Source organism: Electrophorus electricus, chromosome 2 (assembly GCF_041902795.1).
Source record: "Electrophorus electricus isolate QZ-2024a chromosome 2, ASM4190279v1, whole genome shotgun sequence".
NCBI lineage: Eukaryota > Metazoa > Chordata > Actinopteri > Gymnotiformes > Gymnotidae > Electrophorus > Electrophorus electricus.
This window is the reverse complement of record NC_137498.1, coordinates 35,152,126-35,175,012: the sequence shown is the minus strand read 5'-3', so window position 1 is coordinate 35,175,012 and position 22,887 is coordinate 35,152,126. Positions and strand designations below refer to the sequence as shown.

The window sequence follows — 22,887 nt, the reverse complement described above, 5'->3', positions numbered from 1 at the left end:
GACAAGTAAAAATAGAACATAACTAATGACCGTCCACAATAAAACTGATGCTGAAACATTGTACACTCAGAAATTCTGTTTATTAAACTGCATATTTTAGCATTTGCCAACCATAAGTTCATTACTCTCATTATTATGTTTCTTTTAAATATTTTTTTTTCCCTCCAAATTTACCGGAAGCCAGTTTAGTAGTAGTAGCTGAAGCTGAATTTCACTGTACAACAGCACCTCCGGTGCGGTGTGGGCAAGCCTGAAGCTCATTAAAACTGCCACCAAAGCGTTTTGAAGTACCAGCCCTGAAGACTTGACACACATGTAGAATATGGAACTGTGCATCTCTGGCTGCCATAATTCATGGTATTGGGTCTCTGCAGAAGCCTAACACCCTTCTCTTCCTATCGAAATGCTTCCATTCGTTGCGCACAGATACCCAGACAATAAATGGCACCTTAAAAACAAACCTGAATTGAGGCACACCTTTCATCAAATACAGCACTGGGGAACGCATGGGGGAGGGGTGTTAATGTTGTTAAAATATAGCCTATGCAAGGTAGGCTAATCATTTACCCAATTTAACAGAAAGAGCTATTTGCAAAACAAAACAAAAAATTTAAATAAAAAAATTAAGGTACAAATTGTAACATTTTTATATTACTGATGTGTTAGACTGTGAAATTTTGAATTCATCATATTAACAGTGAAACAAATACTTTACCTCCCTTTAGGATACAGATACACAGACAAGTATAAAAAGTATGTTAAATGTGTCACACTGGAGCACAAAATAAACATTTACATTTAATTACTGTTAATAGTACTTTATTAAATTTTTACTTTTGTGAGAATAAGGATTAGCTGCAATGTGTCAGCCAGTTATTCAGATATTCTAACAGTGAATGCTGAATTATTATTTTTTTCAATATTCTATTGGCAACATGTAAATGTATTTTACTATTAGGTTTGTTTCTGTTCCCTTCACACAATTTTCAATTACACCAGTTTGTTGTCTGTTTGATTATCTTAAACATGCAATTTAAGCTCAACTGATTTATGATATGACAAACTAAACCTTCATGTAACCACGAAGAAAATCCAAACTGACCAGTATAATGGTGAATGACCCTTTACGTGACCTCTAACCTTTAAATATTTCCACTGTTTCTGATTACATTTTTAATAACCAATGTTAAGGGCTAGCTCTGCAGACACAAATTTACCCTAGTCTTGATTTCTTAGTCACAGTGGCAGTAGTTTATTGCCATTAAAATTAATTCCTCAAGTATATGATCTCTAGAATGCCATGAATGTTTTACTTGCTTTAGAAGAATCACACTGGGAATCCAAAAGGAGCTGCAAGATGGTTCTGTTACATTGACAAAGCCACCTTAGATAGGCATGTCACTCTGAACACAGCCGTAGGTTGGTTCTGATTGGCAGAGCAGTGTCCACCCAGGCGTTGGAGTTTTTGATCACTGTATTCCACACACTGATCTCCTCTTCAGTGGAGTCCATCCAACAAACCATCTGACCATAACTCACACCTGAAAAGCACAAACACAAGCACTGAGAGAAGATGAAACTAACTAATGAAGTTTGCATGAGCAGATTTACGACTAATTAGTGACCTATGAGATGATGTAATGCAGTTAGTCATTAACCACACATCATGTACACACTCTGCAATCTACCTTTGTTTGTTTTCTCCTTAACAAGTTTGCTTTCCTCATAACCAGTTTTATTCAACATCCTAAGCTGCTATATTTAGGGATTTCAGAACAGTAACATGTGTGAGTGTGGGTGTGTGTTTGTCCGTTGTACCTGAGCCCATGCTCAGACGTACTCCTCCCAAGCATGCGGATGAGTTCCACACAGTGATCTCAGTGCAGGCCTGTGTGAGGTCACTGAGCTGCAGGCCATCATACACCATTGTGTGGTTGAACAGGGGACTGACCGAGCCACGGACCACACGCGTCTGCTGACCGCTAATGCCACTCTCATCTGGCAAAACCACGCTACACACACAAAACCAAGCATCATCCATATGTGTACTTGCCTTTGAACACAAACGTGAATTAATCTCAGTTGTCAGTCTATGGAAAATGTTTACATTGTACAGTGCTGTATACAGCTGACAATTATTGTGAGTAGGGACTGTATACCTTTTGACATAGGTGCTGGGACTGCCACGCTTTGGAGGAATGAGTCCAACAATCTCCTTCAGCCAAATATGTAACTCACCAGTCAGAGGATATCCTCCTTCTGGATCACATATTCACAAACATAGGATCATACGTGTGTGTGTGTGTGTGTGTGTGTGTGTGTGTGTGTGTGTGTGTGATATACAAAATTGTAGTGAAGTACATAAGGTTTCCAGAGAAACAGGATGTTTCAGATAGAGCCCGTTCATCAGTTGTGCAAGAAAAGTGTTTAAACACACACGGTCAGAGACACAAATCAATCTAACAGATCTTTGGAATGGGAGAAGAAACCCAAGTACCCATAGGAAACCCACACAGGCACAGCTAGAAATAGTCAACTCCACACAGGCAGTGGCTGATCTAGGATTCAAACCCAGGAGCAGTGAGGGAAGCAAGGCTGAAGCAGATCTGATCTCTCAATCCTAAATCACTCTTGGTCATGTGAAATTGTATATGATTATTAGAGCTAAATGTGTCAGATATTTACATTAATTATAATTTATTGACATGGTAAGTGCTAGATTAACAACAGGAGTATTAATAAATGCATATGTTTTGAGTCTTTATGACAGACTTTCCATAGTACAGCTCTGTAGACTGGCTAAATTATATACACATACATACACAAACACGCACGCACGCACACACCCACACACACACACACACACAGAGATCAGCTGCAACCTTAAAACCAGGTGAAGTAAATAACATTAATTATCTCATTACAATGGCAACTGTCAAGGGGTGGGATATTAGGCAGCAAGTGAATAGTCAGTTCTTGAAGTTGTTGTGTTGGACGAAATGAGAATAAATAAATTATTTGGCCAAAATCTGTTTCTCTGAAAACCTCGTATACTTCACTGCAGTTTTGACTACAGCTACATTGTATACTACAATTTACTAAACACTATAAAGCTGAAATTCTTTACTCTCATGTATGTCTCTTTGACTATATGTATGTGTGGTTACCTTCAGAGCCAGGAGGTATGAATTTCAGCGATAGTAAGATGGTTCCTCTGCTGAGGATAGCATCAGGATTCATTTGTACCTGAGACCAAGAGAGAGATAGAGGAGTTCAGTAAAGTCAGTCAGACAAATAATTTTTAATTGATAGAGTTTAATGGCGTATCATTGATTCTACATTCGCTTTATTGTCATTGGTATTTGGCTCACCCTTGGCATGAGGGGATACCAGATTGGTTGACTCCGCCCCCAGTCCCACTGGGCAAGCCCCACCTCCACCTCCCCCAGGAAAAGGTTCCTACGCACACGCTCCATATGCCACACTGACACACTGAGTACACGCGCCTGAAGGTCTGACTGACGCACTTTATACTGGGAAGAGGATTAGTGTAGCAGTCAGTATGAACAACCTATCATTACAGATCTTAAAAAAGAATACTTACAATATTTTCAAAGTAAGAACATTTTCTATAGTATTTGAAAATACCATGAGAGAAACTGGCAATATTCCAACAAAGTATATGAATAAACTACATGAAGATTACAGTGAAGTTTTCTATATATTCCATATTGTTTTCTAACAAGTCCCAGACATTTACATGCCTGCAAATGTCCCTTTTTTGGTCAGGTCATACATGCCTAATATTGCTCATGTCATATGGAAGGGTCCACCAATGTGTTTTATTTCAACCACAATATGCACTGTTAAAAACAGGATGCTAATTCCAAAATCCTATCTGTACTGTACTGTGCTGTGCAGCACCAACTTAACCAGGGTTCCTACTTTCAGTGTTTCATCATAGATAGGGTTTAAGGTTTTCCTCTTCACAGAAGTCTTCCTTTTACTGCGAGATGTGTTGTCTGGGAGCAGGTACACTTTCACATAACTGTAATGAACAGGCAAACACATAACCAGCACCTCCTAGGAGGGCACACTTAAGTATTCAGTGGATGGTAGTTGGTAGTAGTGCACTTAGTTACTTCCCAAGTACAATAATCCTCTCTGCATGAACATCAACACATCAAGAATGGCCACGCCTGTCCAAAACTTACGGGTCAGAGTGGCTGTTGCGTGCTGGAGCTAGGTTCTGACATCGGCACACACGAACACAAAGCTCCTCCCTCTTGGTGTCATACTGCAGAGAGAACTGGATCCGCCCAGTTATGGTAATGCCCCCAAAATCCCCAACACTGTATAGGCTCATAAGGCTTCCACTCACCTATGACATAAATGGATACTCATGCAGCTAACTAATGTTAGCATTGTCTCACAGCTAGAGTGCAGGACATTGCAGAACACACACAAGGTAAAATGGAAGAGGATGTATGTTAGGACTAGTTCAATGCTGCTGCTGATAGTGTAGGTGTGTATATATCTTTCATATGTGTGTGTTTATGTGCACGTGTGTTTGTATGTGTGCGCACACACAAATCTTACCATATGATTGGAGTGCAAGCTGTTAATTGAGCCAAATTTGGAGTAGTATAGCTCAGTGCTGCCAGAGTCAATATCACCCTCTGAGTCAACCTATAAACATGCACACCAAAATTAAAACAAAAACACTCTTCACCTATAACAATCACTGTTAAAATACACTGTACACAAGTCAGCAGAGTGTGCTTGAGTACCTGTGTGTGTATGTCTGTAGCATAGACCTGCAGTGGTGGTGGTGTGTTACGCAGCATGTCCATGTCCTCGGCAATGTCAGAGTCATCAGCATTTCCTGAGACAGAAGGGCAGTAGAATACGGAGGTTAGATGGTTGGACAGAGGAGGCAGGGCTGAGAAGTAGGCCCTAAAGGGCTATTTTATAGGGCTAATTAATGACATGAGACTTCCTCCAAACATGCATATAATACATACCTCTAACTCCTGAAACACTTTCTCTGTTTTCTGTATTCTTATAAAGGAAAGAAGTATAAAATGTCAAATAAATGCATTATGCAGCATTCTTAATCTTGCATGCATGTGCACATGCATGTGCACACAACCACACACACACAGACAGCCAAACTGACCTGTGCCGCAAGTCTTGTCCTTGGTCGTGGTTGAGGAACCACACTGAGGTTGGGACTGAGGAGGAATTGTTAAAGTTAGCTGAAGAACAGGATGTGTTATTTATTTATGTCTGTTTTGGACCAGAAGGGAGAGGGATATATAGTTATGATGTTCCTGCACATCAAAATAAACAGTTGTCCTGTTAGGCTGTGATAACGCCTAGTTTTATTTGCATCCAACTAATATTCACACAAAAAATATTTCCATCTGTGCTGTTAGGCTCTAGTCATCTGATGATATACTGATCCAACATAAATTTTAAACAAAAAGGTCTTCCAACCTTTCGCTTTTTTCTTCGCCTGTTTCTATTCCATGTTCTGCTATTCCTGTGTCTTCTAGATCTTCTGTGTTCTCCACTGTGCTCTCTTCCTGCCTCTCTGAATTCTCTTCTTTCTTTTCCTCAAATGCTGAACTCACAGGCAAATCTTCACAGTGGATATACAATATACAAAAAAGGGTAAATAAGTGCAAAGAGTAACAAAGAATGAAATCTAGACATAAGCAGGAATAGGATATGCCCTACAGTAGGAAAACCTTTCCAGACATGCTTTTTGCTTTAAATGGCCTGTGACACATCATATGACCTTTGCTCCGTCTTTTGTGGCGTATGGAGGCGTGGATGATGTCAGCCCCTCGACTGTGATGTCGTTTCGCGCGTTCCTCATTAAACCACGCCCCCGTGAGAGAGCGCAGGCGCACAGGGTCCGACTCCACTTGCTGCAGTTTGCTGAACACAGACACGCCAAAGCAGGACATACATTACATACAAACATACTAGAGGATTGCTTCCCAGTTTCACAGCCATATATAAGAGTTTAAATGTGCTTACACACACCTGATCCGGCCCTCCTCCTGTTGTTGTAATTCAGCATCCCTCAGTAACACATTTAAGATCATGGTTTGTTCTACCTCAGTGAGGTGCCCCAAATCGAGCAGAGCTTCCTTCTCCATAACAGACTTGCCTCACACATCAAATCCTGCTTCAGGGTTATCAGGCACAATCAGCAGTGACATTTAGTCACTGGAACTCAAAATTATTTCTTGATCATCAACATGTACTAAAAGGGTGGTAATATAAACAAATAGTAATAGTAATACATACAAAGCAAAGCACATAATTCCAAAGAAAATCACAGGAGTGTTTAGAGTGGAGCTAAGGCTACCTGTACCCTAAGTTTATAAAAACTTCACTTCTTAATTCGCACTCTTATTTCTGAATGAAGTTACATTATGTGAAGAAGCTCGCATGTTGCTCCTGCGTAACTAATTTACACAGTGTTTGTTAAGCACTTACTTAGATATGACTGCCCGTGGAGTTCATCTAAATGTTTTCTTGTGAACTGACTGTCACCGAAAACACTGAAAGCTATGCTGCAATTTACAATAATACTGTTTCGTCCATCATGCTAAGTTACCGCTCTGAAGAGAATATAGCAGCAAAAATGCAATCTATAAGTTCAGTTTTCATGGGCAGTAATGGTTATATTAACAAACTGTTAACCAAAAGGAGCTCATGATAGCCAACAAAAAGCAGCTTCTTCTTTTACTCTAATTTAATGTGAACGGCACAAACGGAGGATGTACTTCCCCGTGAGATAAAAAGAATCCACATCGCGGGCCACGGGGGGTGCTTGCCAAAAAGGCATCTGAGAGCGCGCAAGCGCACAACAACAGGCAAAAGACTCGAGGTGAAAGTAAACACAGCCTATTCGAGAGGCCAACTGCTCTCTTACAGCACTCGTTAAGTGAGCAAATCCAGTTCTGGGTGGAAGAATGGCTCCACACCCTTGTGATCAAACTTGACACTGAACTCGTTCCTGAGCCACCGAAATGATTTTTGCTATTAATGATGACTTTTATAGGCTTTCAATTAAGTAATTCCCTCGTGCATTGTGCGCATTATACAATATACATGTGTATTCCTTTCCATTACACGATCCTTTACAGATACTGTCACATACCAAATTTGCCAAAATTACAGCAGGACGATGGTAATATCTCGTGTGCGGACGCACCTGTTAGGCTGCCCAGGCGTTTCACTTCAGGAACACAGGAACAAGCTAACAACATCACAGAGAAAGTTAAGAAATAAAAAATATATCTTTAGATACATTAAAGTTTGCCATTTCTTGCTTTCTCTTTGGGATTTGCATTAACTTCAGTTTTCTGTTGCTGAGAACTAGAATCTTGCAGCAATGAGATCCCGTTTCTGCTTGAATTGGTAGGATTAACACCCTCCGTGCCCGCCCTCCAGGCGCTGCGCAAAATGTGAACCGGATTTCAGTGCATTATTCCCTATTCATCATATAGCCATAAACTGAATGACTCGTCTCTCCCGATCATTATGCACATTATGTGTGTGTGTGTGTGTGTGTGAGAGAGAGAGAGAGAGAGAGAGAGAGAGAGAGAGAGAGAGAGAGAGAGAGAGAATATGTATGTAGTATCACATATTAGTTTAGTCTTAGTTTAGTGTGGGTAGGTCATCTGTTTTAGGTATTTTGATAGAAAAAAATACACTGCACCCCCCCCCCCCCCCCCGGCCCCAAGTGTGTGTGTGTGTGTGTGTGTGTGTGTGTGTGTGTGTGTGTGTGTGAGTGTGTGTGTGTCTGTGTGTGTGTGTGTGTGTGTGTGTGTGTGTGTGTGTGTGTGTGTGTGTGTGTGTGTGTTGTGTATCAGAGAGACAGAGAGAGAGAATAAAGGGATACCATGTCCATTGCAGTCATCTTTTGGATCTCCAGCTCAAGTTAACTCACTACAGGCATTAGCTATCAGTCCACACCTGCTAAACACACAACCTCTCATGTACAAGTACACCCAGTAAATACACAAAAAGGAACAAATACATGCATTATGCAACCATGCATTATGCAATTATGCTAGGCGCCTTCCCCAACCAAAAGGCTAAAATGAAATACTGAAACACTTTCTCTGTTGATTTTCATAATTTATTCTTGGCTGTCTTCTCACATTCTCTTTCTTACCTTCAGGGATTAACAGATTTATGTACGTGGACATTATTTTTCTTTATTCACATTCAATTTATGAAAAGTGTACATGGACATAGAAACATTTATCATTCATCAGCAACACTTAAACTTTTGACTGAGTAGCTGGCAACCGATTAGTAAAGTGACATTCAGAGTGACTTCTTTTTTTCTCTTTGTAATGCAGTAAACATGCATTTCCTAAACTAAATGGACCTATATTGGAACCAATCAAGCATAATCCTAAAATATTTACATTGAAAAATCATTTTATTCAAGGCTGATTAGACTTCTTATTTAGGCTACTAGCATTAGAGATCTTAGAGCTAAATTACATATATGATCCTTTTCATTATATATTTATGATACCTTATTCAATTCTTAATAACATAATGGTTAATAATCAAAAAACAGTACAAGAATATGCCAACAGTGAAACATATAAATATAAATATCAATAAATAACTAACTAAATAAAATAGTGCAGATGAATAAAGGTTGCTGAAAAGGAAATGCACCTGAACCCATATAGAAGTTGGTAATCAGTCCAGTCAAAACTAAAATGGGGCCAGTATGTTTAAACTTTCTAGTTAAAGAAAGTAGTAGCTGAAGCCAGTTTTAAAAAAAAGAAGAAAAGGACAGAGAAATTCAGCCCCACGTATATCAACAAGATTAGACAATTAGAATCGGCTTGTAAATATACTGTTGGAGACTATAATCATGTACAGATAGGCAATATTTGTTAACCATTCTCTAGCTGATTTGCTGATGACAGTATTTACACTGGGTGAATGTTTTAGGAAGACGGATCATGCTCAACCTGTGGGTAACATTTACACATTTAAAAAAACTCCAGCAATACTCCTGTATCTGACTTATTCATACAGAAACAGACCAGTGACAAAAGTTGAAAGGATGCTTATTGAATTAAAAATAATGTAGTTGCCAGTGAGTACAGGTACATAGTCAGCCTTACTAGTTTCAAGTTTCAAGTTTCAAGTTTGGTTTATTTGTCACATACATTGTCATACACAGTATAACTCGCAGTGAAATGGTTTGAGATACTAGTACACTTTATGGTGACTACATGTCCACAATAATTGCTGACAAACAACTTCCTCTTTTCTAGGAAAGGAAGATTTGAGATTAACCATAGCTAGCTTTGGATATGGGTCTACTTTGTTTAGGGTTTACCCTATTTCAAGTTCAAGTTCAAGTTCAAGTTTGGTTTATTTGTCTTTATTTATCTATCTATCTATCTATCTATCTATCTATCTATCTATCTATCTATCTATCTATCTATCTATCTATCTATCTATCTATATACACAAAATATATTAACAATGTATTTACAATATATGTATAATATGTATATATACACAATGTATAATGTATATATGGATATATGGATATGTGTATGTGCACAATGTACAGTTCCATCTTACAAATTTACAGATTTAGTGTCAAATGGTGGTGGTGGTCCCCACAGTTAATCAGTTTCCCTGATTCAGGGCCTGAATGGCCTGTGGGAAGAAGCTCCTCTTCAGTCTCTCTCTGTTGGTCTTCAGGGAGAGAAAGCACTTCCCTGACCTCAACAGAGAGAAGAGCCTATTGTTGGGATGGGTGGGGTATTTTTATGAAGTCACATTACATTGTTTAACTCTGTACATACTGTATACAGAATACCTTTGTATACTGATTACAAATTCACTGTACAGTTATTATTTACTGCATATACAGTACTATAACTTTACTGCACTGTCATCAGGTGCTAGCTGTTTTTATCATTTGGACTCTGGGTACTTGGGACCTTGTTTTGTTGTTTTTATTATTTTTGTTTGTTTATTACATCTCTAGTTAGTTGTATACAGTTTGGATGTATTTTCACATTACTACTTCTCATATAGCTTACTAAGTTCTGTGAAATATGTTTAGGGATTCATGCTCTTGCCTGAACTCCTTGCTTCCATTGCCCATCATGTTCTAATGGAATACCCTTCACACACTAGACATAGCATCAAATACCCCTCAGACACTAGACATAGCATCAAATACCCTCACACACGAGACATAGCATCAAATACCCTCACACACTAGACATAGCATCAAATACCCCCACACACTAGACATAGCATCGAATACCCTCACACACTAGTCATAGCATCAAATACCCCTCACACACTAGACATAGCATCAAATACCCTCACACACTAGACATAGCATCAAATACCCTCACACACTAGACATAGCATCAAATACCCCTCAGACACTAGACATAGCATCAAATACCCTCAGACACTAGAGATAGCATCAAATACCCCCACACACTAGACATAGCATCAAATACCCTCACACACTAGACATAGCATCAAATACCCCTCAGGCACTAGACATAGCATCAAATACCCTCACACATTAGTCATAGCATCAAATACCCCTCACACACTAGACATAGCATCAAATACCCCTCAGACACTAGACATAGCATCAAATACTCTCAGACACTAGAGATAGCATCAAATACCCCCACACACTAGACATAGCATCAAATACCCTCACACACTAGGCATAGCATCAAATACCCTCAGGCACTAGACATAGCATCAAATACCCTCACACCTAAGATATAAGAAAAATATCCTCACATGCAAGACACTGCATTAAATCCCATCACACCTAGATATAACATCAAATACCCTCACACACTAGACATAACATCAAATACTCACACACTTGACACAAAATATCAAATACCCTCACACGCTAGACATAACATCAAATACTCACACACTCTACACAAAACATCAAATACCCTCTCATGCTAGACATAACATCAAATATCCTCACATGCTCGGCATTGTAACAAATACACTAACACCCTATGTATAATAATCAAATACCCTCAAACCCTAGACATAACATCAAATACTCTCACACTTTAGACATAAAATCAAATAGGGGATTTTAATATTGTCCAGGTTCGTTGGAGATCTTTCTTTCCCTGAGGCATGTGATGTTTGTGTTGGATGGGGTGTGGTGCTTAGTAGTTTTGTGGTTAGTTGGCATGTATACTGTTCCTTGTTGTTTGCAGCTTTGCAACTTTGTACTTGTGTGACAATAGCTGCATTTGATCTGCAGTGTTTACTTTCCACTCCTAGGCCCTTGAGATGTGTAAGGATAATTACTCATAAGAGCGACTTCAGACTCCTATATGACCCACAATATTAAAAATGAATATTCATAAGCTTGTTTATGAGCATCTAGTTTAATTGAGGGTGTTGTCAGTGCAGCCATTAGTGGACACTACCATTGGTGTATGTTCACTTGAGGGTGGGGCTTCCTTTGAATGGGAGGTTTCACCTGAGTGAGCAGTTTTGCGTGGACTGGAGGGGACAGAGGTATTGAACACTCTGGTTGTTAAAAAATCTAAGTTAATAGGTACATTTCCTCTGCTTGATCCACTGTCTCCTGTATCTACTGAACCTCGGTCTGTTGAGGAGGCTTGTATTGAACTTTATTTTTTTTATCTTCAGGTGGAGGCAATGGCGAGGGACACACTGATTTTAAGTTGGCAATACACAAAATAGAGTTGGAGACCAAGTGGGAAATTTAGTTATGTGAGTTGGATTTAAATGTGAAGGAGCTTGCCTCTATCCAGATGCAGCAGCCAAGTCCACCTGCTCAGTGATCTGCTCGTCTGGTCTGAGCCTACACAGTACGTATAGCAAACGCTGTCTGCAGCACCTGCAATGTCTGCATCTACTGCTCACTTACACACCTCTGACTTTGATTTTACTAAATGTCTTTCCATAATTCCTGTTTAGGCAATGTGGACACTTATTTAATGAGTTTGAAGGACTAGTTACTACTTTGGATTTGCTAAGTGAATTCTGGATATTCTTACTGCAATGTATGTTAATAGAAAAAACATGAGGTTCGGCTTTATCACTTACTGTATGAGGTAGTAAAAACAGCTTTTCTGAGGACATATGAATTGGTACATGAGATTATAGAATTGTAGAAACCTCAAGAAAACAGTGTTGCAGTTTTTTGTGAGTTTGTATGGGCAAAAGGAGCTTTTTGATAAATTGTGCAGCACCATTCAAGCTACTAATTCTGAGTCACTCAGAGAGCTCATTGTGCTGAAGGAGTTCCAAAGTTGTGTACATGAGTGTCTTGTAGTGTAAATATCTATACCTATAAACCTACAGATAAACACAGTGGGGTTTGGAATGTGTTTATTAAAAGGGGTCTTTTTTGTAAAAAGTCACAGACATTTTGGCACTCTTACACACTCAAAAGATGTGCTAAAAAGTTTTACATACTGTAAAATCACACACAATCACATTCAAACACATTTAAACATGCAAACACCTCTCACATACGCAAAGGTCATCCAATCTGCACCTAGTACACACTGCCAAACTTTTCACCATTTTTATCCCCACCCATTTATTATAATAACAAAACACACAGCCAATCCCACCCCCCTTGTCCTTGAGCACACCCTCAAAGCTCATCATGAGTGGATGCTTCGTCCGCCTTCAGTTTGAACTCGTCGGCGGTGATTCGCCCATCCTTGTTGCGGTCCTGGTTGCTGTACATGTTCTCAATGATGCGGTGAGGGTCAAAACCAGGAGCTAGGCGACCTTTACCATCGTTGACTTGCCGGAGTATGTAGTCTGAGAACTAGAGTTGCAAGAAATGTTACGCATATAAAAAGGCAACACAGCTATAGGCGTATGTAAATGTAAATGTACTCAGACACGCGCACACACATCATATAATGTCTGTATAAACTGTACCTCAGTGGTGTCCACTTCTAAGTCTTTGTTTCTGTCCATTTCACTGAAGAGGTCGGGTGACACATCATCATTCCACACAAACATGTAACCATCAGGAAGACCCTCCTCAACATTTACCAACTCAATATCAAACACCAGCACTGCACTGCCAGGAACCTCCCCATCTACACACACACACACACACACACACACACATTGTAACAACAGCTTTATTTAACATATATTATGTGTAATATCTTCTATAACTATTCCAGTTAGTATTGTACATGTAAAAGTCAGTTTCACAAAGCATACCCCTGCGTGGCTGGACTGAACCTATATTAACAGGTTAGAGCGTTCCGATACTTGCATGAGCAGTGTGGCACTGCATTCAGAAGAAGTCGCAAGACATTGATCCGAAAGCCACACAGAGGTAATATGTTAGTGGTGTTATGCTGGCCTAAATATCAGTGCATGATTTTGGCACCTCCTGCTGTTTCTGTAAGCCATTGCTATCAAACTCAAACAAGGCCCCCTGAAATCCAATCAATTACTCTACTCCCTGGTCTTCATAATAAGCTCAAAGTAGAATAAACCACAAAAGTCCTATTTATATAATAGATTCTATTTGTCTATCAATTCTATCAGCCTTTGTGGGGTGTGAAATGAGTGTGTTTGCATGAGAGATGGAGACACGGCATAATGGACAGTATTAATAAGTGAAAAGCCTTACCCACTCCTCTTTCTCCATAACCCAGGTGAGGGGGCACAACCAGTGTGCGTTTCTCTCCAACACACATCTCCAGCAGGCCTTGCTCCATGCCAGGGATTACCTGCCCTGCTCCCAGAACCACATCGTATGTCTTCCCATAGCTGTGTCTACACATACACATACACACACACACACACACACACACAGTACAACTGTCACTGCAGTAGGAGCAGAAACTGTCTTACATTGCTGAGTGCCACAAACAGCTGCTGCCCTGACAAGTGTGACTGCAGGGATGAAACAGATTTAACAGACCACATCTAGCACTGTTTAAGCATACAAAAATACAAGCGTGACATTTGTTATTTTAGATTTCTGAGGTTTAAGACGCAAAAAGAAGACACAAAGCATCCTGAAGTGTGTGTGTATGTGTGTGGGTGGGGTGTTACTAACGAGGAATCGATGTAAGTGCCATCCATAAGTGTGGCGTTGTAGTGGTACTTGATGAAGTCCCCGCGTTTTGTGGTGTAACTGCATTTCTCTGGCTTCACGCTGGTGATCTCCACTTTGTCAGATGGGTTGTGGAAGTCAATGATGTGGACATCAAACACCAGCACAGCTGAACCAGGGATCTTAGTGCCTAAGACCGGGAGGGGGGGGCAGAGAACATGTTATTCAACCTCCCTACAGCAGTTGTTCAGTTCAGCTGTACCTACAGTAGAGAGGAGAGAGATGTTTAGATTCCAAGCTCAATATGTTTTGGATGTCATATATACATTCTGCTCTTATGAAAGCAGCATGACAAAATGAGCATATTGTACAGAGAGGACAGGGATTTTTTGTGGATTCTTTGGAAGCGCCACACACCTGTGCCCTCCTCGCCATATGCGAGGTGTGGCGGTATGGTGATTCTCCTGCGCTCTCTGACACACACACCCAGGAGACCCTGGTCCATCCCAGCTATCACATAACCTTTCCCAATGTAGGTGTCATAGGTGCGATTTCTTGAGTAGCTGAAACACAAAAATATTGACATGAATTCAAAAAGAAAAATAACCTTAGTATTAAATATTCACAAGTATTAATTCATTAGATATTCACACTAATGAATACAGGTTGAGTGTAAAGGGTTTATTAATATCCAATCATAGGATAATTCAAGGGAAGAGTAAAAAATAGGTTAGGTACAAAACCAAAAAAAAAAAGTGACAACTGCTTGGAAACACTAGACAATGCTGAGTGGAAATTTCACAAATACTAAAACAGTTGGGTATAAATACTCAAAGACATTAGAGATAATGGTAGCTCAATGTTTAAGGTACTAGTAATCAGAAGGTTGCCAGTTCACGCCCCAACACCCAGCAGGTTGCCACTATTGGACCCCTGAGCAATGCCCTTAACCCTCAATTGCTATTATAACTGCAAGTTACTCTGGATAAAAATGTCAGTTAAATGCTGTAAATGTGAATTATGGTGCACATAAATAAACTGCAGTCATGACAAAAAGTGAATTAACTGTGGTAGGAAAGAAAACTATGTATTTTGAGTTATATAATGCTTTGCTCATTGAGTGTCAAGCAGTATTACATTTTACCAGAACATTTCTTTTGAGAACATGGCCTTTTGATTACCTGGAGTCAAAAAAGGTTCCATCCAGCAGTGTCCCATTGTAGTGATAACGCATAAAGTCTCCCTCCACACTCTTACGAGTGCAGGAATCTGGGAGACTCTGGACCTCCACTGCAATCTCATCTTTGGGGTTGTGAAGGTCCAGCAGAACAACATCAAACACCAGAGAAGCCTGAGGAGGAATATCACTACCTGCAGAAATACAGAGAGATCAAACACTCAGTTTCCCAAAAACATTGTCGTAGCACCATATTACAATGATCTGTTTCCAATGCACAACCTTGTATGTGACACACAAATCTCAGGACCCAGAGGAGTCATATGACCTGGTGAGCAAAGCCACTTCTATGATGGATTACTCGCATCAGTGTCCCTCCTCTACAAGACACATCTCTTACTGCTGCCCTCACCAGCATAAACCAAACAACCTTAATAACTGAGGCATCACTGATGGAAATACCACGAGTCTTCAGAATCATATGTGACTCTTTCATTTCAGGACTTTTGATTCTGGGAATTTCTATAATACTTACCATCTCCATGCTCTCCATAGCCAAGGGAAGGAGGCATGGTGATGATGCGTCTTTCTCCCACACACATTCCCAGAAGCCCCTGGTCCATACCAGCGATCAGCCAGCCAATTCCCACGTATGTATCATAGGTCCTCATGCGTGTGTGACTATAACACGAATAAAGATGATCAGCAGAATAAAGATATCAACAGAATTAGATCAGTACAAGTAATCATGGAAAAAGGACACACATACAAAAAAAACAGCTGATAATAATTACAAGCGTGTGCACATGTGTGTATAGTACTTCACGTATACATGTATATATGTGTACAGTAATTTGTTTATAAGTGCATACATGTGTACAATACTCTGTGTATGTGCATATGTGTGCATGATACTTTGTGTATATGTGTATATGTGTGTATGGTACTTTGTGTTAGCTGTGGCTGGGGATTCGCAGTCAGCACTGCTCACCTAGAGTCGAAGAGCGTTCCGTCAAGCAGAGTGCCGTTATAGTGGTAGCGCACGTAGTCGGAGACCTGCACAATGCGGCCACACTTCTCCGGCTTGTGGTAGGTCTGAATCTGCGCCTTGTCATCAGCATTCCAGACATCCAGCAGCAGCACGTCAAAGTGCAGGATGGATTCAGGGGGAATTATGTCCCCTTGGGGTACACAGCACAACCAGTGATTTTATATTTTTTATATCTTTCATAGAATTTTAATGAACAAGAATATTCTAGAACCACTCAGCATCTCTTTTAGCTGTGTTTATTCTTTCTGCATTGGACACGGCGGTTACTCAGTTTAAGGACCTGGATGTGTTAGGTTAGCAAGGACCAACTTAGAACTAAGTGGTGTTTTGTAGAGAAAGAGATGATATATGGAAGGAAAAGAAGGGTCATGGTGATTGCAAAGTACATTAGCAAAAGACACTTACACAATGTGATGGGGTTTATAGACTGGATTGACAGTAAAAGTGAAATGCCATTTTAGCTCTTTGATAGTCTCATAGGAATGGGTTATTATATAAGCTTCATTTGCTTTCATTTCAAGTTCGTATAATAATTTTTACCACTCATAAACAAGTGCCCACAACACGCGACTCACTTGATGTGAGGCAGAACTTAATGTCCCCTCTAACTAGTACCAACATGTGGACAATGCTGAAAATTCTTTTCAAAGTCACTCCCTTCAGGAGGCCACACCCCCAAATATTCTCAACACCCTGCACCATCTTCCCCACCCCTGCCACCAACATCCTCATGAACACCTCCTCCTTTAAACGCTGGGACACGCCAGCTCCCACCCCCATCATTTATGGATAGTGTACATCTAACCCAGGTAAACACTAAAAAAAAAGATCATATTAAATGCTGAAAGACGGAGATGATTAACACGCTGCTGTAATATGAACTCTCCAATGTACAGCAGTTACAAGAGCAAGTGCACCAATGAGATGAATGATGTGACGAAGTACGATTACCATAACCATCCTTCCCGTAAGCCAGCTGTGGGGGGATTTTAACCAGACGCCTCTCATTCACACACATGCCCACTAAGGCTTTGTCCATGCCAGCAATTAGTTGCTTCCGGCCAACAAACACATTGTAAGTGGTGCCACGATCATAACTGCAAATACACACACACACACACACACACACACACACGCACACACACGCACACGCACGCACACGCACACGCACACACACACACACACACACACACACATACCACACACACATACCACACACACACACACACACATACACACACACACACACACACACACACACACACACACATACAAAGAGAGAGCAAAAGAATTAAAAAGAGAAACGTCATCAACTGAATGGAATTCTATTAATCCACTCAAAAATATTATCTTTGTAGTTTTGTTCTAACTGGAAATGTCTCTCCCTTTCAGGAGTAAGAGTGCTACTGTTTGACCACCAGCAGCATTCTGTCTAGTCGTCGGAGACTTGTGTATTTCTGAGTTATGCATTGCTCATTAATTCGTGCATGCCGTTTGTTGTTTGGTCACTATTTAAAGCAGCCAGTCAACAACTATTTTTGTTAAAATACAAATACTATTATTTGAGAGTAGCCTCTGTTGCCTGTGATGCTGAGATCCACCAAATGTAAACCAGGTTACATGTGATAAGTGGACAGGTAAATCATAAGTTTTCGAGTTTTTTATTTTTACTGACCTGGAATCGAATTTCTTGCCGTCAGGAAACATCCCATTGTAATGATACCGGACGAAGTCTCCCGATTTCACGGCCCGGTCACAGCGCTCGGGGGTGAAAGTTTTTTCTATGACGATGTCATCTAACGGTACCGGGGGGGCGTTGCATGCGACAAGAGTTACCAGAAAAGCAAAAAAAATCATCCTCATCGTTAGCTGCAACATCTTCCACCCGTTCTCTGACAAGGGTCGGTAACTCCCTTCTGCGTTTTTGCAGAGGATCTCCCGTGTAATTCGGAAAGGAGGACGTGTACCACGTAACGCAGCCGCAGATCCTCGGCGCAGATTTGTAGACGTGGTAACGCAGGCCGGCCTTTGAACGAGAGGAAGCGCTTCGGCTAGCCTCACGTTTCCCTCTGGCTCCGGTATCATTTTACATAGAAACGGCAAGCTAGAGGCGGAAGCGTGGAAACGCAGCAACAGCGTGCTGGTTTCTACGTGGCACGGAGTGGGGAGGTAGAGGAAGGCTATTTTAACGGGGGTCGGGTGGATGTTTAATTATAGACTAGTAGAAGACCAATGAGCAATATGCTTTAGGGAAAATGCTCCTTGCCTATCATTCTCAATTCTAATATAGTTTTAGATTACTGTGTCTAATAAAGTGGACTTTTAAAATTGTTACAACACTCCTAATGATGCCAAATGATGAAAAATTTAAAAATGTTCTCAGATACATAGCCTATACTACAATCTGTTCTTTTGGTAGTCTATTATTTACTTTAACATAACTGTACAGTAGCCAGTGGTCGTTTACAAATCTTTAGCTTTGTTTTGAGACCACACCAAACAAATGCACTCTGCATTCCTGTAGCCGGCGGGGGAGGGTGGGGGCAGACTCGAGGACGTGGAGACGCGGCGGGCGGATCCTGAACTCTAGCTGAAACTCATACACTCTCTGAAATTCCGACGTCGGACCAAAATGGCCTCCTCTTCGCTGTACTTAACTTTTGCCATTTTCCTAGTTGGGTTTTCATCAAGTGCTCAAGCGCAGTATGAAAAATATAGCTTTCGCAGCTTCCCACGACATGAGCTAATGCCTTTGGACTCCGCATACAGACACGCACTGGACCAGTACAATACGGAGAAGTGGCCTGAGACCGTTGAATATCTGGAAATGAGTCTTCGGTTGTACCGGCTGCTACGCGACAGCGAGGCCTTCTGTAATCTCAACTGTAGCTCCGTGCGACTCGACAACGAGAAGCGTTTTGCAGACTTTCCAGAGTTGCGTGCTTTCGGAAATGTGATGAGGCGGGCGCAGTGTCTCAAACGGTGTAAGCAAGGTCTACCAGCCTTCCGCCAGACGCTTCCGAGCCGTGAAACCCTGGAGGATTTTGAAAAACGGGAACCCTATAAATACCTACAGTTCGCATACTTTAAAGTGAGTGTAATGCACATCATTTCACGTGAGCATCCTCTCTGTCTCAAAGTATTGAACACCACCGAACAGTTGGTTGTCTGTTGTGAATAATTCATATAATATTAACAGTTTCCATTACTTCGTTTCAGAATGAGATAATGTTTTTCTAAACAGTGTGCGATGGTCACGTTTGTTTCAGAGTGATAACCTAGCGAAAGCCGTATCTGCTGCACACACTTTCCTACTGAAACATCCTGATGATGAGATGATGCAGAGGAACATGAACTACTACAAGAGCTTACCCGGAGCCGAAGAACATCTCAAGGACTTGGAGACAAAGTCATATGAGGCAAGACACATAAAGACACACACTTGTCATATTAAAAGTCTAATGGGCATTTTCAGAATATGAAGCCCATTTCATGCCCTTAGTCTCTGTGCTTTCACTCGCTAGCGCACAAAGGTGGGGCCACTGAGGCCAAATATAAAAAGCGTCTTACAGGAATTAGTTTGTTTTTGAATTGCAGAAGATTGGGTTGTTTTGGATTTTAGCATGATGTGTAAATATAGTGTTTTCTTGTGCTACATATAAATTGGCTTGTCTAAGAGTCAGTGTGACTTTCTCATGTAGATATGCTTGATACATTACCTTTAATTTGTGTTAAGTTTCCTGATTTACTTCAAGTATTTATTTCCATATATGCTGTAATGTTTCAGTAAATAACCTTTAACATGGACCCTAACTGGTTGTGGTTTCCTCCACAGACGCTGTTTATTCGAGCAGTGAGGGCCTTTAATGGCAATAACTACCGCACTTCAGTGTCAGATATGGAGTTGGCCCTGCGCGACTTCTTTAAGGTTTACGATGAATGTATTGCTGCCTCAGAGGGTTCTAGGGAGATCAAGGATTTTAAAGATTTTTATGCATCTATTGCAGGTTGGTTTACTCTTGTATTTTTTAACTGGCAGATCAAACACAAGGCCCAGATTCTTGTTCAAACTGAGATTATTTATCTTTGCATGTCTTCCGATCTGTGTGACATTTTAGTTCCCACTTCCCAGAATAGCCGATTTCATGTTTTTTTTCTCTCCAGATCACTACACTGAGGTTCTGGAACGGAAGGTACATTGTGAGAATGATTTGACACCGATTGTTGGTGGGTTTGTCGTGGAAAAGTTTGTCGCAACTATGTACCACTACCTTCAGTTTGCATATTATAAACGTAAGTCAAAAGGCTCAGCTTGCTATACAAATAAATTATAAACCTTCAGTAGGTATACAGTTTACTCTAAGGTATTAGGATCGTTAATTCCATTATAACTTAGCTTGCAATTTTGTGTGTGTGTGTGTTGTCTTGGTCACAGTGAATGATCTGAAGAATGCAGTACCATGTGTGGCGAGCTACATGCTCTTTGACTCTGATGATGAGGTGATGAAGAATAATGTGGTGTACTATCAGTACCACAGAGAGAAATTGGGTCTCACAGATGAAGACTTTCAACCCAGAGCAGTCAGTGTTTCATCTCTTTATAAATACAAGTTGCCATATATGCTGTACACACACCATATACAAATACTGTTCAAGAATACATAAAGAATACATATTTACAGAGTACATGTTTGCATGAATGATGGAGTTTTATTGATGTGTGTGTACATGTTAACAGGAAGCAGTACGCTACTACAATCAGACAACATTGCAGCTGCAGCTGTTAGAATTTTCTAAAGCAAAACTCCAGCAGGATGATGAGGTGGGCAGAACAGAATGTGTGTGTGTGTGTGTGTGTGTGTGTGTGCACATGTGTGTCTGTATGTGTGTGCGCCTGTGTGGTTATTATGTGAATATTTAGTTATTAACACGTAACAACACAACATCATAGCCAACTGTGATATTAACTTCACCTGAAAGAAGATTTTATTACTTATTATAAATGTTACACATTACAAACATAGATAAATGAGACCGTCACTTAGTATAAAGTTAGAAATAAAAATAAAAGTGATGAAGATTTCCCTCACTTCATCTCAATGTTGCACTGCTATTAATAAAAGAATGAATTTTTGCACTATAATGACAAATATATATAATAAGTTAAGAATAGTTAAGTGTGCCAAATGAATTCAGTGAAGCTTTGCTGACTGCTGTAACACTGCTTATCCATTGGGGTGCAGAATATGCTTATTTCAAGTTTTCAGAACTGCTAGCACCAATGTTTGTGGCACACTAATGACTGATGACGCTGAAGTGCATGTTTAAATCCTGTCACCGTGGCCGTTTCATGATTATAGGTCTGTTTCAGGGCGATGTTCTGGAGTATCTCGATGCTGAAGAGGAGTAGGCTGATGATTTTTTTCGTGCACTGAGAATGAGAGAACCAAACAGTGAGAACAGAAACAGATTGAAAAAAACAATTTGTGAAAACTGTTTTTGATCCTTTTCCAGTGTGAGTATGTTTGTTGTATTTATTTCAGGTGACAAGGGGCCTTTTTAAAATATATATGTACCAACAGTATGACTTGCATAAATGCATTGATAATCATGAATGCCATGTGTTGTCATTGTACAATCACTGTAATTCACAAGGATGACTCGGACCATCTCGGTAGTTCTTTTATAATAAATGCCAGTTCTCTGTTCACTACTGTCAGTTTGGATTTTTTTTGTTTGTTTGTTTGGTTTTTTTGCTCTATTTTAGATGGGGGAGTAAAAATCTAAAGTTACCTGTTTATTTTAACTGAAATAAAGTTTAAAGACAGATTTTGATATTAGACTCAGGTAAGTATCTTTAATACGTGCACTGCTTTGTGTAACCATTATCTCTTTGTGACATATTGCTTAAATAACAAATATAATTTCATAAATCTTTCTCTCTAAAGTCACCTCTGTTGTTTTGTACCACAGTATATTTAAATTATGAATAACTGTCTGAGGTACCCATGCATTGTGAGGTCCTCATACAGGTTAACAGGGTATAAAGGTCATTTGGCACACCATATTCTAAGTGCCTTTGGCTCTAGCTTTTGAAAAAATATTAATGAGATTACCTGTGACAATTTGATAAATATATATCTTGGCAATACTGTGATATGACTGAAACCACCAAATGTCAGCAGTTGCATTGGAAAATGGGCCAAAGTATGTACACAGATGTGAAATTCCTAGACTCATGCACAAAATTAGAAGTGCACACCTTCAAATGCCCTGATGCTAAATTTAACAGCAAAAGACTAAACATTGGATCTTAAGTTCTGACATTTTAATTTTAAAGGTGAATGTTGGCTTACAGTCACCTACACACATACACCTCTCATTTTCACTAAAATGATAAAAATGCTGACCCATGATTCTCTCTCTTCCTCTCTCTCTCTGTCTTGCTTTCATTCTTTCTTTCACTGTGAACTTTTCCTACTATGGTGTGATAAACTGCACAGATACTCT

At 40.1% G+C, this 22,887-nt stretch overlaps 3 protein-coding genes across 6 annotated transcripts; 1 reads left to right on the top strand and 2 right to left on the bottom strand.

Moving 5' to 3' along the window:
• Nucleotides 1-58: 58 nt before the first annotated feature.
• Nucleotides 59-7,485, bottom strand: sytl1 (synaptotagmin-like 1). Of its 4 annotated transcripts, none has more exons than XM_027026127.3 (15): nucleotides 7,235-7,485; nucleotides 6,055-6,196; nucleotides 5,804-5,946; nucleotides 5,500-5,644; nucleotides 5,180-5,234; nucleotides 5,025-5,061; nucleotides 4,791-4,885; nucleotides 4,600-4,689; nucleotides 4,215-4,309; nucleotides 3,946-4,048; nucleotides 3,372-3,533; nucleotides 3,168-3,246; nucleotides 2,160-2,259; nucleotides 1,819-2,012; nucleotides 59-1,541 (listed from the first exon to the last, which is right to left on the bottom strand). In XM_027026127.3, the coding sequence occupies exons 2-15, from the start codon at nucleotides 6,168-6,170 to the stop codon at nucleotides 1,399-1,401; spliced, it is 1,557 nt and encodes a 518-aa protein (XP_026881928.2). In that variant the 5' UTR covers nucleotides 6,171-6,196; nucleotides 7,235-7,485; the 3' UTR covers nucleotides 59-1,398. The 4 variants fall into 4 exon arrangements, with proteins under 4 accessions (XP_026881928.2, XP_026881926.2, XP_026881925.2 ...); XM_027026125.3 differs by having other exon boundaries at nucleotides 4,215-4,381; nucleotides 6,055-6,199; nucleotides 7,235-7,484; XM_027026124.3 differs by having other exon boundaries at nucleotides 4,215-4,381; nucleotides 7,235-7,483.
• Nucleotides 7,486-12,424: 4,939 nt separating this feature from the next.
• fkbp9 (FKBP prolyl isomerase 9) lies at nucleotides 12,425-18,814 on the bottom strand. The gene is made up of 10 exons (XM_027026120.3): nucleotides 18,053-18,814; nucleotides 17,329-17,474; nucleotides 16,318-16,507; nucleotides 15,862-16,007; nucleotides 15,331-15,520; nucleotides 14,567-14,712; nucleotides 14,153-14,339; nucleotides 13,721-13,866; nucleotides 13,009-13,172; nucleotides 12,425-12,892 (listed from the first exon to the last, which is right to left on the bottom strand). The coding sequence occupies exons 1-10, from the start codon at nucleotides 18,460-18,462 to the stop codon at nucleotides 12,713-12,715; spliced, it is 1,905 nt and encodes a 634-aa protein (XP_026881921.2). The 5' UTR covers nucleotides 18,463-18,814; the 3' UTR covers nucleotides 12,425-12,712.
• An 80-nt stretch (nucleotides 18,815-18,894) lies between these two features.
• crtap (cartilage associated protein) lies at nucleotides 18,895-22,087 on the top strand. Its single transcript, XM_027026121.3, has 7 exons — nucleotides 18,895-19,468; nucleotides 19,647-19,796; nucleotides 20,213-20,384; nucleotides 20,542-20,670; nucleotides 20,813-20,958; nucleotides 21,116-21,199; nucleotides 21,749-22,087. Exons 1-7 carry the CDS (start codon nucleotides 19,010-19,012, stop codon nucleotides 21,785-21,787), a joined length of 1,179 nt encoding a protein of 392 aa, XP_026881922.2. The 5' UTR covers nucleotides 18,895-19,009; the 3' UTR covers nucleotides 21,788-22,087.
• Nucleotides 22,088-22,887: the final 800 nt, after the last annotated feature.

Bases quoted from the DNA above. Each gene is read 5' to 3' on its own strand.
- crtap (XM_027026121.3), top strand. From the start codon at position 19,010: ATGGCCTCCTCTTCGCTGTACTTAACTTTTGCCATTTTCCTAGTTGGG. The intron at 19,469-19,646 runs GTGAGTGTAATG...CGTTTGTTTCAG, and splicing joins TACAGTTCGCATACTTTAAA to AGTGATAACCTAGCGAAAGC. The intron at 19,797-20,212 runs GCAAGACACATA...TTTCCTCCACAG, and splicing joins TGGAGACAAAGTCATATGAG to ACGCTGTTTATTCGAGCAGT.
- sytl1 (XM_027026125.3), bottom strand. From the start codon at position 6,170: ATGGAGAAGGAAGCTCTGCTCGATTTGGGGCACCTCACTGAGGTAGAA. The intron at 5,947-6,054 runs GTGTGTGTAAGC...GTCTGTGTTCAG, and splicing joins CAGGAGGAGGGCCGGATCAG to CAAACTGCAGCAAGTGGAGT. The intron at 3,247-3,371 runs GTGAGCCAAATA...TCTTGGTCTCAG, and splicing joins GGTATCCCCTCATGCCAAGG to GTACAAATGAATCCTGATGC.
- fkbp9 (XM_027026120.3), bottom strand. From the start codon at position 18,462: ATGATACCGGAGCCAGAGGGAAACGTGAGGCTAGCCGAAGCGCTTCCT. The intron at 15,521-15,861 runs GTAAGTATTATA...GTATTTCTGCAG, and splicing joins CTATGGAGAGCATGGAGATG to GTAGTGATATTCCTCCTCAG. The intron at 12,893-13,008 runs GTACAGTTTATA...TTGCAACTCTAG, and splicing joins TAGAAGTGGACACCACTGAG to TTCTCAGACTACATACTCCG.